General features: G+C 36.9%; 2 protein-coding genes across 3 annotated transcripts; one reads left to right on the top strand and one right to left on the bottom strand.

Moving 5' to 3' along the window:
• Nucleotides 1-789: 789 nt before the first annotated feature.
• LOC107024476 (E3 SUMO-protein ligase MMS21) lies at nucleotides 790-4,207 on the top strand. The gene is made up of 7 exons (XM_015225462.2): nucleotides 790-945; nucleotides 1,037-1,108; nucleotides 2,231-2,341; nucleotides 2,422-2,532; nucleotides 2,937-3,076; nucleotides 3,652-3,740; nucleotides 3,819-4,207. The coding sequence occupies exons 1-7, from the start codon at nucleotides 850-852 to the stop codon at nucleotides 3,971-3,973; spliced, it is 774 nt and encodes a 257-aa protein (XP_015080948.1). The 5' UTR covers nucleotides 790-849; the 3' UTR covers nucleotides 3,974-4,207.
• Nucleotides 4,208-4,476: 269 nt separating this feature from the next.
• On the bottom strand, nucleotides 4,477-13,227 carry LOC107026037. 2 transcript variants are annotated; one of them, XM_015226866.2, is made up of 6 exons: nucleotides 11,277-13,218; nucleotides 10,401-10,541; nucleotides 8,469-10,227; nucleotides 6,855-7,111; nucleotides 5,790-6,625; nucleotides 4,477-5,699 (listed from the first exon to the last, which is right to left on the bottom strand). In XM_015226866.2, the coding sequence occupies exons 1-6, from the start codon at nucleotides 12,672-12,674 to the stop codon at nucleotides 4,595-4,597; spliced, it is 5,496 nt and encodes a 1,831-aa protein (XP_015082352.1). In that variant the 5' UTR covers nucleotides 12,675-13,218; the 3' UTR covers nucleotides 4,477-4,594. The 2 variants fall into 2 exon arrangements, with proteins under 2 accessions (XP_015082352.1, XP_027774099.1); XM_027918298.1 differs by having other exon boundaries at nucleotides 5,518-5,694; nucleotides 11,277-13,227.
• Between the last annotated feature and the right edge of the window lie 1,876 nt (nucleotides 13,228-15,103).

Raw genomic sequence — 15,103 nt, 5'->3', positions numbered from 1 at the left:
AGATTTGATTAGCTATAGTACTACTACATGGGTACCTAATGATGAGGTTAATTATAGTAATTTGCAATTTGATGAACTTTATGCTATGATAGGTATGTCCAATAAATGTTGTTCAACTTGGTGAAATCAATAACAATTGTGGGAAATTTAATGAGAAAAGATCTCATATTCTCAATTGTACAATGATCCTTTTTTTTTTAATACTTTCTTAGTATAATTAATAATTATCTTTCAAATAAAATTTTACATGAGGCATCAATACGATGATCTTAGGTTAATCCAGAAATATTATGTAACGTCGACATCATCTGAATGTTTATGATGTACACATACTAGCCTTTTATTGTATGTGCATCTTGTATCAAAACTACAAAGAAATATATAACAAACCGGCCTTGTAGACGGGGAAAGGAACCCACGTACGTCATCGTTCCATCATCTAATTGTCTTAATGAATTATTAACTTTGATATTAATGAATGAGTTAAATCAATCCAAAAATATTCTCATTATATATTCTCAAGTCTACTAAATTTTCTCAATAGACCTTACCAAAACTAAGAATAGCTCCATATTTTATATGTATGTTTTTCTTATTAACTTTTAATGTGAAATTTTATTCGCACGTCATAAATGATGATTTGAGGGATGAAACATCATAAATGGAACTCTCAGGGCCTCATTGTAGCATATGCAAAGTTTATGCCTAAATATGTATTTTTATAAAATTGCTTTCTGCCCTCGCGCTTCTACTACAAAAAGGTCACTTTTCCCTCCAAATTTCAGAAGAAAAAAAAGGAACAAATAAAAGCTAGTGTTTGAGTTCAAACGACGCCGTAAGATACTCAGAATGGCGTCGACGTCCGGCGCAGGCAGCGGCGTAGCTGCCGGAAGGATCAGATCTCATACATCGGCGCTGTACTCCGACAGTCAATCCCTCATCCTTGTATCATGCTTGTTCTCGCAACTTCTGAAATTAAACTTTAAATTTCAATTTTTTTCGTTCTGAATCGGATTGCTTTCGTTTTCTATTGCAGGAAATTAGGAAGTCTGTGACTATGATGAAAGATATTGCGGTCCACTTGGAGAGAGATGAGAGAACCCAAATGGTACTTCATGATAAACCCTAGCTATATGTTCAATTCTTTTTGTTCTTAAATATTTCTTTTGTAATCAGTGCTATGTGAGCAATATATGTAGTATTGAACTTGAATCTCACCTTAATTTTTTACTTTTACATTGGTTAGTTTGAATGCTTATAATTATCTCAGTTTGTGCTCCCTTTGTTTCAATTTATACGGTTTTGACTTAGACTTTTGAAATTTGTGGTTTAAAATACTCGTTGACCATTAGTGTGACTATGAATCAATCACGAAGGGTTAAGTTAAATTGTTTTTTATTATAGAAAGGTGACATTCTTTTTCGGATGGACTAAAAGGAAAAGTGTCTCATAAATTGGGATAGAGGGAATAGTGGTTTTGGTAATTTGTACTTTATCTTCTTCTGTCCGTCCCAATTCCAAACTGTTTTGCTTTAACTTGATGTGCTTGTCAAATAACCAAGTTTAGGTTCACAAAAAGCTTTTCAAAATAATGTAGTAGACAAGCTTTTCTTCAGAAGAAATGGTAATATTGCTATTGGGGAGTTGATGCAATATTTCTTTTGACTGCATAGTTCATAATAGTCTCTATGTAGTGTTTTTTACTAATATAATTTTAAAGAAGTTAAGAAATGTATGTTTGAATTCACACCAAAAATTTGAGGTGCTTACACATTCTTTATGGACGAGGGGGTAAATTTCTAGAAATACTACCCAATTTTGAAGCTTTGTTAGAATAATCATGTACATAGTCCATTGTGTTTCTTTTGACTTTTGGTACCAGTGTAATCTGCAATAGGAACTGAACCTCTAGTCAGAAATTGAACAAAATACCGGTTCAATGAAGCTATTTGAAGGTTATAAATATCCTGACTAATTGAAGAATAAACTGGCTTGATAGTACTCGATTCCACCTATCAGAATGTAATGACTGATGATAGAACACATAAGGTTAGTTTCCTCAAAATGTTTAGGTGAATTATATGTTGGTAGCTAGCAGACGATGTGTTATCCTGTTAAATTGTTGATGTTAACCAGTTAAAAACTGATCCAAATATTGTTCAATATTATCAGGAACCATACAATTTCTTTCTTGATGGAATGTAAATGAGTTTGGCTTATTCTGTTGCAGGTAAAAGATCTTGAAGATGGTGTTGTTCAGTTGTTGGCAGCATCCGATGAGTGCATGCATCTATCTGAGGCAATTCAGTCTATAGGTGATACATTAGAGCCTGGGCCAGAGGTGACCTTTCGTTTTAATTATATATATTGGTCTTCTGCTGCTCAGCTTGGACTGTTAAGATTTCAATTATATGCGTGCAGCCAACGAATTTTAAGAAGAAGTTTGACGAAGAAATTGCAAAATCAAAGGCTAGATCATCGTCTCACACTCAGAACCAGTCTTTGTTGAGAAAATTCCGGGAAGCCGTCTGGGTATGTTTTTCTTGTTAGTTGTACAACTTTTTGCATTCTTGTTTGGAAGAAAAGCAATCTTAGTTGTATTGATCAAGAGCACTGAGAAGATAACTCAACCCTCCTGTGCTGAAAAAAACAACAAAGAAAAGCGAAAAAGAGAAAAGAGCGGTAAAGAAGATGAAAGAAAAAATAATAATAAAGAAGAGAGGGATGGTCCAAGCAAAAGGGGAGGCGTTTTCCTCTTTAATGCTACCATGTGCTTTCTCCATTTAACTATGTCCACTGGATGACTATTTCCATTTAGAATCTCCATTTATAGTTTTGATTAATTTTTATTCTAAATTTAATTTGTCCGTTATATTATTTAGGGGCTCTGTTGAGTAACCTCCTATGGGTAATTGAGCTCTTTTTTTCTTCTGCAGCATGTTCATCACGAAGGACAGCCAATGCCAGGTGACGAGCAGGAGGACATTGTAATGACCAGTACACAGTGCAACCTTCTGAATGTGACTTGCCCATTAAGTGGAAAGCCCGTTATTGAACTTGTTGAACCAGTTCGTAGGTATAGTGAATATCTTTCTTCAATTTCATACATATCTAGGTTTCCATTGGAGAGGGTGCTTTAGACATGAGCATTTGTAGATAGTTACCCATGTAAGTGATTTACATTTGCATATATATATTTGATATGATCTATTCTCCCACTTGCCACTAAGGTTCATTGCTCTGTGTATTCTTGGTTCAGATGCTATAACCTCAATCCAGTACACCACTACACTCCTTCTGTCTCAAATGAGGCTTTTTATCACTATATTGTAACTAACTCTCAATTGAACTGTTGACCCCAACAATTGGTTTTATTATAGTTTCTTTCAGTTATTAAGTTGTAATGCACATCGGTAATTAAGGCACATCAATTCTGTTAAGAGTGCGGGAATGTTTCCTTATATTTCCTCTTCTCCCCATCTCAGAGTTTTGCACACCTCCTCTTCTTTTTCTTTTTTTTTTGGTCACATTCTTAGTTTTCTACTTTTTACCCAGTAATTCTGTATGTACAGGCTGATTAAAATTTGTCTTAGAAATTTCCTTTCCGCATGTTCCTTTAAATATATGGTTTTCATATTTTGTTCCTTGCAGCATGGACTGCAAGCATATATACGATAAGAAGGCTATCATGCAGTACATGAAGAAGTCCAAAAGCACACGTGGCCAATGTCCCGTTGCAGGTAGTTGTGTTTTTCCTAACAAAACTGGGTTCCTATTCATTCAATAACTAAATGCAAGTTAATTTTCTGTTCTTTCAGGTTGTCCGAAAATTCTGAAGGCGCAGAGGGTGTTATGTGACCCTTTCTTACTTATAGAAATTGATGAAGTCCGCTCTATGAATAAGCAAAATGCTAGACCTGATGGGATAGAAGATTTTACTGCGCTGGATGAAGATGAAGATGAAGATAATTGAGGGTTTTGAGGCCCTGATGGACCCTCTTGAATCTAGATATCTAAATATTCAGGGTTCTACTCATGAACAGCTTATGTTTTCTGTGGAAAAAGAAAGCCTTGTTTTAATCTTTTGGAAGTTATTTTGATTCTCTTTCCCAAGAAGGGGACATGAATATTTTGAAATTCCTTGAAAATGACCAACTTGTGCATACTTGTATAAATTGCAAATGGACAATTTTAAATTTTTCTCTCATGACAATGTGACCTACTCGATAATTGTGTTGGTGAAAAGATAGCAGGTAAATTTGAGACGTTCCAAAATAAATATACGATGTTAGATTGAGATGGAAGGATTACAGCTCCCAAAAATAGAGCCTCTCAAAGCTCAACAACAATTAGTTCAGAAACTTGGGTGAACTATAAGTTAACAACAACGCATCCAGCACCTCAATTGCATCAGCAGTTATAGAAACAGAAAATAGACGCAACAAAGAGTCGAGCCACTGTGAACGTTGAAGATTAAAAAAAAATTAAACTGAAATAGAAAGCCAAAATTTTGATTTTTACATCTCGGAGTTCAACTTCCACTATTACATTGCAATTAACAAAAAAAAATTCCGGCATACGCCAATAAAATAAATCAAGTGTTTTTTTTTCTCATTTCTATCCAGTCTACAAGAGAACAAAGGCACAAAGTCTCAAATTTACAATGAGTAGAGACATCCTTCTCATCTAAATTGGTCAGTACACCATCTCTAAATATAAACTCCTGAGACAAATTCTGAGAAGATTTGCATTTCTCAGTTTGGTCACTGCTTTTCAAATGGCAGTTGCATTCTATCAGCTTGATTAACCTGTTCTCTAAGTTTCTACATTCACAAAAGTTAGTTTTCTTGCATTCAGATGATTCACCGTACCTTTCTTGTACTCGCTTCTCATCAAACGAAGTTGAATCATCAGCCAACAACCATACCCTCAAAGCTGAATGAAGATTTGCAGCTAACGAGGCCAGAAAGTCATAAGCATCCTCCACTATAAACTCGGCCTTTTTAAGTCCCCACTCGTAGGAAAGCATTTTTTTCAAGGTGCGCTGAAGGTTCAGCAGGCACTGAGGACAGCACCGATATAAACACACTATGCTAGAATCAATAGAAACATTGGAAGATATATTTGAACATTCAAGACCTAAGCTATTGCCAACAGACTTTTGGTTGCTATCTCCAATTTGAAGGTTGTTCGGAGTGGACAATCTGCCATTTGAGTTGGAACTCAACGTATAACTAGAGTGCTCATCAATGCCACGCCCGTCCCTGGAATGATTACTACCATCCTCTTGAATGAGCCCATTAGATTGTCTCTTTAATACACAATCTCCAATATTTCCTAAATGTTTGTCAGTATCATCTGGCATGCATGAATTATCATTAAGAACACTGTGCACAGAACTAGTAACTTGCCTAGAAGGGACAGAATGGTTTACAGCCACCAAGTGGGGAGGCTCACGTTCTACAGCTCCAATATCTGGAAAATTAGAAACACCATATGCTTCAGGATTAGCAGGCGTACAATTTTCAGCAGTTAGTTCTGGATGACATGTTTCCAACGTCTCCGCTTTGTCAAGAAATTCTTCTGGCTTGCAACCTCCCTCCCTCAGAGGTGTATTCTCAGGAGCATCAGCGCTTTCTGGAAGACCAGCACAACTAATCTTTGTGTTTGCCTCTGCAAGTTGAGTCTCTCCCCCTAAACTGAAAGTAAAGCCATTTACATTAGATGTAAGGCTGGCAATAAGAAACCAAAGAAAACTGTACATGAACTACAGCTAGAGCAAAACTTACCTCTGCAACGAATAAACCCAGCTATTAACCACGTCATCGAGATAAGCTATTTGGGATAAAAGACGAACAAATTGATATCTATCCCTCCCATTCCGAATTTTATCATTGATCTGTTCAACCAGAAGCTCAAGAACTTTTCGAACCTCTGCAGAAACTTCTCTGACGGATGAATATTTGCCTCTGTATGCCAACAATCCAATGGCTATCAGGCCTCGCACCATACAGTATTTCTCTTTGCCTTTATTATTGTTGAGTGGAAGGGTAACATTTCCTATTGAGATAACAGGACGAATGACACAAGAATTGAACGGCCAACCCTTCAAAGGTCCATTTATGTCAACACAAGGACCTTCTCTTAATTTGGATGTAAACCAGCAAAGTTCAGCAAAATGAGGATATCGCAGAATTTGATAGCCAAATGTGGTAATTGCTAACATCAAGTTTGATTTCCCTTTTACATTTCTACTGTTGGCTATTGCAGAAGTAGGAAGTGGACATTGTTTATTCACAGGCTCAATGGTTGATCTAAGATCTGACCTCTGACATTCTATGGCAGCATCACCCTCAGATTTATCACTAGCTTCATCATTGCATGTCTGCAAGTGGACATGGTTTGTACGATGAATCAGCTGAATGAAGTGCTGAGCTAAATCTTTTGACAACTTAGCGGCTGAGGAATCAATCAGACATTCTTCATCAAAATTTCTATCAAGCTGCTCAGAAAATCTAGAAACTGAATCCTCCAAGGGAAATAGGATACTGTTGTTCAACGCCTGACTTTTAAAGAACTGCCTCACTCTAATAGGGAGTGCTTCCAATGGTACATCAGATGTAGCCTGTTTAAGGAAAACAGGAAAAGGGCGTGGGGTGCAAAAGATTGAGTTCTTTTGTTGTAAAGTAATTGCACAATCTAGGATTGTCTAATTAAAAGAATTAAAATTGAAGAGAATCATATTGTATGCCACATGCGGCTTTCTTGTTTCCACATCAAGGTGTATTCCTTTAACATAATATTCAGAAAGATATAAAGGGCCCAAGGCAAATTTAAGGACAAAAGGCACATACCAGAAGCATCACGGATGTGGCCATGCATATACTTTCCACTTGCTCAACAAAGGAGCTCCACAGATAGGAGGCTCTTTTGAGAGCATCTCCAGCCTGCTCAGCACTATGGTTAAAGCTCCTTTCCTTGTCCTTGCCTAATGATTCAGGGTTTACTAAAGAGGAACCATCATCTTGACAGACTAGGTCAGATGTCTCCATGGCCCATAAATCAACTCTCGGCATAAATATCATGCACTTCTCCACACTAGCACATCTCACTGCACAAGAGATACAAATTTACTGCTTCAGTAAGATGTTCAAAATGTAATGAATCAATTTTAAAACAAGTAATCCCTCAAGCATACTAGCATAGTTTCAGGGGCCTTTCGTGCCCACAAATAACCTTTCTTTTAAGAAAAGGCTATGTACACAAATGACCATTTAGCACCCTCGAAAAGACCAATGAGAGAGAAAAAAAAGCTAAAGCACCTTCATCACAATGATTATAAAAACTTTATGCAGATTTATTTGGCTCACAAGATTTATTTTTTTTTGAGCAAGGTAAAGTTATATTCTTCAGCAATGTGGGTATGCTGTCAACCATCAAAAAAATTACAGTGCAAGTAATCATAATTACAGATAGTCTAAGAAGTCTACTGGCTGTTCAACCTCATCTATACCCTCTTCTTTACACCAAAGATATAAAGTATTAATGCAGTTTTCTTTTACTTTCTGTATTGGATTAGTAATATTCTCAAAACATCTATTGTTTCTTTCCTTCCAGACTGACCACCATGTGCAAGAAGGGACTAGGCTCCACCATTTTTTCTGTTTTTTACTCCCACCTCTTCTCATCCAGCAGGTTAGAAAATCTGCCGTATGCTCAGGCATCACCCATGGTTTTTGGATGTGATTAAGAAGCATATGCCACACCTAAGAAGTCACTCTACAATGGAGGAACAAATGGCTATTTGTTTCCTCCTTTTCCTTGCAAAAGAAGCACCTTGAGACAATCTCAAAACCTTTTTTTTTTTAGTTTCTCCTGAGTGAGACATGCTCTTCTACAAACCTTCCATGTGAAACCCTTAATCTTGGTAGGGATATTTAGATTTCCATATTTGTTTCCAAGGTCCAGGGATGTTCCCATGTTGTGAGATCAAATTTCTTCTGTACAATCTTCCGCTCACAAGATATAAGACGTGCTACATGTTATTTGTTACAATCACATTCAACCATGATAACTATACTCACCACAATTTCTGCATGGCACTCATTGAAACAATACAGAACAGTTATAAGTACCTCATTTTCAAATACTTTTCACATGATTTTTGATTGCAAGCACATTTAATCAGAATAATATGGTGAAGGTACTAAGATGTTGCAAACCTATGGTGCTAACAAGTTCGGAAGATAAGGTAGAAGGGAAACTTTCACAAGATGGAGTCCATTAATAAGGAATCTCTCTTTAGAATGGAACTGAGTTGTTGGGAATAGAAATACTTTGAGAACTGATATCAAAACTTGGAGACAAGGTATCCCGAACTCACAAAGGCAAGTTCAGTAGACGTTTGTACTTCAAGTAAGCACTTTGAGCCACTAAGATGACATAAATAAAACAGAGAAGGAACATACTCAGTATCTGCGTCAACCCCTGAATGATGTCTCCATGTCCTTCTTGAGAAATAGTAGCCAAATCCACCTTCTGGACATCAACATTACCAACAAAACAATGAAGAAGAGAGGAAGCAAGATGCCTTTGGCCAGATCTTGGGTTTCCAGAAATTAGTATTCTAAATCCCGATTTGTTTCCGGCCATATGAAAGATATTCTTCAACAATTCAGGCCGAGCCCCTGCCAACTGCAATTTTGATGGTTGAGAATTAGAGAGACCATGAACAATGCCATCATCAACAGCATCAAAACCACCAATATTAGCATCTCCATCCAGAATGTTAGCACGTACAAAGTGATTCTCAATCTGACTGATAACATCTGGTTCTTGAAGCAAATCATTAACATAGGACTGCCAATTATTGCTTGGTAATTTCTTCTCAACCATTGCAGAAAGAACAACATCTTTTACAAATTCAGCAGCTTTGAAGAGTAGAGGCGGCAACCAGAGGCGTTCGTCCAGATAAAGGGATACAATCAATCTACTAAGAGGTTGCAGCAGACATGGAACAAGAAAAGTGTGTAGAGGTGCTGAAACCACGTCATTTGCAGCCATTCCAGCTTCTCGACGTGAACATGGAGGTGGTGCACATGTAAGAGCCTCTACCCAATCCCTCTCCTCCACCTTAAAATTGGGAAGAGGGGGACATGAAGCATTGGGCACCTTCACAACTGCAGAGAGTCGCTTATGCAAGGGAAAGCTCCTTTTTAGAGCAATTATGGCAGCCTGAGTACACAGAGCCTGCAAATCAGCACCAGCAAAGCCCACTGTCTTGCTAGCTATCCACTTGAGTACTGGTCCAGACACTGGCTTAGGCCATTTCTTTGTATGCAATGAAAGAATAGATTCTCTGTCCTTAACAGATGGAAGTGGAAAATAAATCTCACGATCAAACCTACCCGGACGCCTTAATGCGGGATCAACAGCATCCGGACGATTTGTGGCACCTATTACTACAACTGAACCTCTAGATTTTAAACCATCCATTAGAGCAAGCAAAGTGGACACGACTGAACTATGTGTCTGGTCTTGCTGCCTACCACGGCAAGGTGCCAAACCATCTATTTCATCGAAGAATATGACAGAAGGTTGAGATTTCTCGGCTACCTGAAAAAGAAGTCTTAGCTGACGCTCAGCATCCCCGACATACTTCCCCAAACAATCTGCCCCTTTACGAGCAAAATATGCTATTCGTTTATCGCCGCGTGCACATGAACCAATCAGTGCCCGTACTATCAAAGTTTTACCTGTCCCAGGATATCCGTGCAAAAGAACTCCTCTAGGAGGTGTAAGCCCCAGAGAACTAAAGAGCTCAGGATACAAAAGTGGTAAGATGACAACCTCTTTCATACATTGGATGACATCTTGGAGCCCGGCAACAGAGTCCCAACCCTGAAATTGTACACCAGCATCGGAGTTTGAACCTCCAATATATACAGGCGCAATTCTCAATAGATCTCGATGAAGTCTTTTGCTTTCACGTTTCAAAAACTCCTCATCCTCTCCACAGTTCTCTAACCATTTTTCCTCTGCATCAACATCCTTGCGCAATGCATCATTTGACAACTTCCTCAGCTCAAACTTCATTTTTCTAGCTTTCAATTTCTTTATACGTTGCAAATAATTACTTCCATATGGTTGGAAGAGATGTCGGTGATCTGTACAGGCAATGAGAAATTTACGATGGTCAAAGATGCAGCCATTTGCCCGTGCACAAGGCTGCAAAAATTAACACATGCTTAGTCAAAAGATAATATTACAAAGACAAAAAGTGAGGTAATCAAGATATACAGATACAATAAAAAAAGCAATGACCAAAAAGTAAGTAAATACCAATGGTGGTCTATGCTGAGTTTTTGAAGTATGAAATGATTCAGCAAATTTAAACTAACCAGGTGATAAGTTTTGGGACATCTATCAACACGGCAACCAATTGTTGCCCCAGGCCTTCCACAGCGGCTGCATTTTAAGACCCTTCCCCTGCAGAGTGCTGCTCTAACGTTTTTCAAGCATCCCAAGCCAGCAAAATAAACCTGAGAGCACAAGTAGAAGATGTATTGGATCCTTGCCCATGAAACTATGACTTGAAAAATTGAGTGCCCAATCAGGAAAAGAATCCAGATAGTATGAAATTCTATGAATGCCATATACCAATAGAAACTGAAATCAAACAGTTCAGTCTGTTGCTTACTTTATACTAGTATATCCATCACAATGCATCCCACAGATGATAATAGCAAGGCCTAATAACTTTTTAAACACACCATTGAGCAGTAATGGAGAAAAATCATCAATCAACTATGCCTTGGTCCATAGCTAGTTGGGGTTGGCTATTTTCAATATTCATTCCTATCTTTTTGGACACAAATATTTATGAAAAGATAATCTATTGAGAAAAAGATTCAAAACCACACAACTGCTAAAATTGTCTCAAGTATGCCATGGAACTGATAATTAACTCCTCATCCATGCTAAGAGCAACAGTTATAATAGTTCAAAAAACCTTATCCTTCCTTGAGAAGACATGCCTATTGCACTTGTTTCAAATCATCTCTTCCAAAAAATTAACTACTAACTTTTTTCTCAAAAGGAATAAGAAATATTGAAAAGGAAATGCATGTTCATTCTTCTTTCTGAAACAAAAAATGGAAATGCTTGATCTTATTTTCTAGTATGCCCAGTTGGAGTAGGCAGTCTAATTTCAATAATTATTAAATTTGAAGACATAGATCAAGGAAAATGCAATTGAGAAGGGAGACGCATCATACCTCTGGGCTCCACACAGCACATTGCTGATGCACCCAAATCCCAGCTATACCATATCGATCATTTATGGGCCCCAAGAGGCGCCCAAGCCAGCCTGGTTCATCACCAAATCCATCCCACATGTCATAGTTAGGTTCATCAGAAGCAGAGGACCCACTGCGTTCTTCATCATCACTGGCAGCCCCATAAACTAGCTTTTTTGGAGGTTTACCATCAGTACCTCCTCCACACAAACCACAATGTCTTCCCTCTCTTATTCGCCGCTTTCTCAAATTATTATCAGAAGCACATTCTTTCTTGACCACCTTCTCCATTTCCAGAGCTTTATCACTAAAAACACCTTCATCTTTTTCCTGGGCATAATCAACCCTGTCAACTTCAACTTCAGCTTGTTTCTCTGTGCCTCCATCTTTTTCCTGGGCAAAATCAACTCTGTCAACTTCATCTTGAGCTTCTTTCTCTGTGCCTTCATCTTTTTCATCATTAGGAAGTAAACCACCTTCCACACCATCCTTTTGGTCATTCACCCCAACACTCATTTCATTTCTTCTTTGCAAATCCTGTTCCAGCATACTCACCTGGTCAGCCGTGTGGCATTCTTCTGGCTCTACACAAGTCTCTAACTGAGCCTTGTCTTCATTATCTAACGGCAATGCCACATTGCCATCCTCAACCCCCTCCTTAAATCTAGTTGTTGAAATGCTGTCATCTGTTTCATCCCTCACATGTAGCAGCTCCTCCTGGTCTATCATCTTACCATCCTCCACACCACCACATGTACCAGTTTCTTGCTGCTCAGTAACCCTTACATTTGAAGCTTTTATTCTTCCAGGTCTCTTCGACTTAACTATAGTTGACTTTTCACATTCACTATCTTCTTCTTTATCCAACTCTCCAACCTCTAACTCTGTTTCTTCCTTCAGCTCGTCAACATCCTGAAAAATCTTCCTTTTACCTACCGGAGACGAACCCACACTATTCCTCACTCTATTATTCATTCTCTTACTCCTAGCTCTCAATCTCAATCCCCAAGCACTAGTGCCTTCTTCCAAATGGTTGGAAGTTGAACAAGGTGACTCCACCTTCACCATATCTCCTTTCTCCAACCTGCTACTACTTCTTACCCCACTACTATCAATCTTCTGGCGCTTCCTCGCAGGATGAGGCGATGCATCAAGCACAACAGGAGCTTTTCTAACCCTAGAGCTCCTCCGTAGCTCAACCTCACTCTCCTCACCATTCCACTCACTCGTTTCAACTTTATCAACACCATTATGGTTCTGATTATACGTTTCTTCACAAACTTCATCTAGTCTTTTATGTTTCTTCCTAGCCCTAGAATACACCAATTTCGTATCCGACCTACTCCTCTCAACCGACGCTATCCGCGAAAATCGCATGACAAAAACAACCACCAACCTCCTAATATATATCTTTACGTTAATTTAACAGTCTCTACACCTATATAACAATATATCCTCGTTTCAACAATCAAATCAAAATCCCTATCTAATATCATCCAATAAACACCAATGACAATCAAATCTCCTCGTTTTTTCTTCAATTAAACCTCTGAAAAAACATAAATTAGCAAAAACAATACAACTAACCTTCGATTGATTGATCAAAAACCACAATACCAACCGAAAAACACTTGAAAATCATCGATTCTCCTTCTTACTCTTCCGATTAGGGTTTCGTTTGCTCCATTTCTCTCAATGATTTTTCTCTTTTTTCGCTGAAATTTCTCTGAGTTTCGCTGTGGTGAAAACGAAAACAAAACGAAGACTGGGGGCGGAGGTATATAGAAGAAAGGGTTCTCACTTGAAAGCGTAGTGAGATAAATCACTTTATATACACGCGCGTTAATCGAACGTGGATATCACGTACAGTAGGTGGTTTTTGTTAGAGTTGATTTGTGAAAGTGTATACAACGCTCTTAGCTGATGCGCGTGTGTTATATAAAACAGAGTGATTTTGCAAATTTTATTGGTATTTCGCACCAAACGTTACCGCCAAATAGATTTTCTTTTCGTATATAAAGGGTGTCGAGTTTCAATTTTTTTTTCCACAATTACGGAAAGTTTTTTCAAGTAATAGGGAGGGTAGGAGAGAGCCACTAACAAAAATAAAAGTGAATATGACCAAATTACCCTTGCTTTTTTTTTAAAATCGTTTAAATTTGGGTGTTATTAAGATAGTTGAGTTATACCGTTATTTATTTAAATATATTGTTATTCACTAACATATAAAAATGTTCTAACGCGTAAGAGTGTTTCTAATAAAAATAAAAGGGGAAAAGACCAAACTACCCTGACATTTGTGCAATGGTCTAAATTAGCGGGTCGATAATACAGTCGACTCAGTTATATTGTAATCATTATTAGATTCATTTTAAATATATCCTTAGCTACTAACGGCTAAAAGTATTACACGTGTGCAAAAAATAAAAGTGAAAAGGTCCAAACTACCCTTGACTGTTTGTGAAATGATTTAAATTTGTGTCATTAATATCGTCGAGTCAAATATACCTTTATCATTATGATATTTTTTAGGATATATTCTTATTCTAATAATTAAAGAGTTCACCACGCAAAATTGTTTCATGAGGAAAACTAGTGTCATCAGACTATGTGATGTTATCTAGATCTGTTGTTAAACTTTGTGAAATTGTGCATGTTTTATTTTTCTTGATCACATTCTATCTTCATTTAAAGTTTGTTATTAGCGAAATATTTTTCTTTACCCACATAAAAACACAATTTAAAGATTATGCTCCCATCGTCACTTCACTTCGATATCTTTTTAGAAAAAGACAAAAGTTTCATATAATTAAAATCACCAACCAAAAATCATTTGAACACCATCTTAAGTCTATTTTGGCATTAGGAGTTTGTTAATAGGAGAATGGTAGGTAATGGTTTGACAAGGATAATTATTATTTAATTTAATGATGGTAATTATTCATTATTCGAGTTTTAATGATTTGAAACATGAAGGTGATTAATTAGAGCAAGAGAACAATGACCTTATCTATCGAATGTTTTAAATATTGAAGAAAGAAAATATTACTTCTTGTTCAATGTTTCGGAGTAAGAAACTCACATGATAGAAAAAGTTTATATCATAGTGATTAAAGAGAAATTTAGACAATCTTTTTGTGACATGTAATCATGTACAATTAACCCCAAGGATTATTAAAGACAAATTTAAATTATTCTGCAAAGTTCAGAATTGAAGATGTTAACGTTTTGTTTTGGTTTAGATTTGGACGACACTTTTAAGAATTTATTTATTCAGATTTCAGATTAATTTTATAATGAATATGTTTATTACTTTCTTGGAAAAAATTATTTCTTAATCCTATCGCACGTGGTTATAAAATTTGAACAGAATCTTTTCTTGCAAATGTACAAATACGTAATGAGAAATTAATGTGGAAAGCTATGGTACTCATACCATTTGCCGGCTAAAAAGGAACACGTTTACAAAGATATAGGGAAATGAAAAATAAACAAATAATGAACCAACAAAAAACTCTTGGAACTTTCAAATTACACTTTCGAATAGGCTATACAAAATAACTTTAGCTCAATTTGGATTTAGTTTTCTACAACATGAAAAAAGGAAAGAATTTTTTCGTGGTGTCTAAATTGGGTTCGAAAGAATCAAATAAACTATCTTTTCTAGAACTTAGAAACCATAAACTTAGAAGAATCTAAATTTGTCTCCCCTTTACGCTAAATCGTTATAATCATACTATTAGCTATGTACATGAAAAAGGACAGATAATATCACTGTTGATTAAGTACTTAAGTGCAACTTCAAG

The sequence above is a fragment of the Solanum pennellii genome, chromosome 7 (assembly GCF_001406875.1).
Source record: "Solanum pennellii chromosome 7, SPENNV200".
In the NCBI taxonomy this organism is placed as follows: Eukaryota; Viridiplantae; Streptophyta; class Magnoliopsida; order Solanales; family Solanaceae; genus Solanum; species Solanum pennellii.
The sequence above is the reverse complement of the archived record's forward strand: the minus strand, read 5'-3'. Positions and strand labels throughout refer to the sequence as shown.

Bases quoted from the DNA above. Each gene is read 5' to 3' on its own strand.
- LOC107024476 (XM_015225462.2), top strand. From the start codon at position 850: ATGGCGTCGACGTCCGGCGCAGGCAGCGGCGTAGCTGCCGGAAGGATC. The intron at 946-1,036 runs GTATCATGCTTG...TTTCTATTGCAG, and splicing joins ACAGTCAATCCCTCATCCTT to GAAATTAGGAAGTCTGTGAC. The intron at 3,741-3,818 runs GTAGTTGTGTTT...CTGTTCTTTCAG, and splicing joins TGGCCAATGTCCCGTTGCAG to GTTGTCCGAAAATTCTGAAG.
- LOC107026037 (XM_015226866.2), bottom strand. From the start codon at position 12,674: ATGCGATTTTCGCGGATAGCGTCGGTTGAGAGGAGTAGGTCGGATACG. The intron at 10,542-11,276 runs GTATGATGCGTC...TTGTGCTCTCAG, and splicing joins GTGCTGTGTGGAGCCCAGAG to GTTTATTTTGCTGGCTTGGG. The intron at 5,700-5,789 runs GTAAGTTTTGCT...CTTTACTTTCAG, and splicing joins TGGGTTTATTCGTTGCAGAG to TTTAGGGGGAGAGACTCAAC.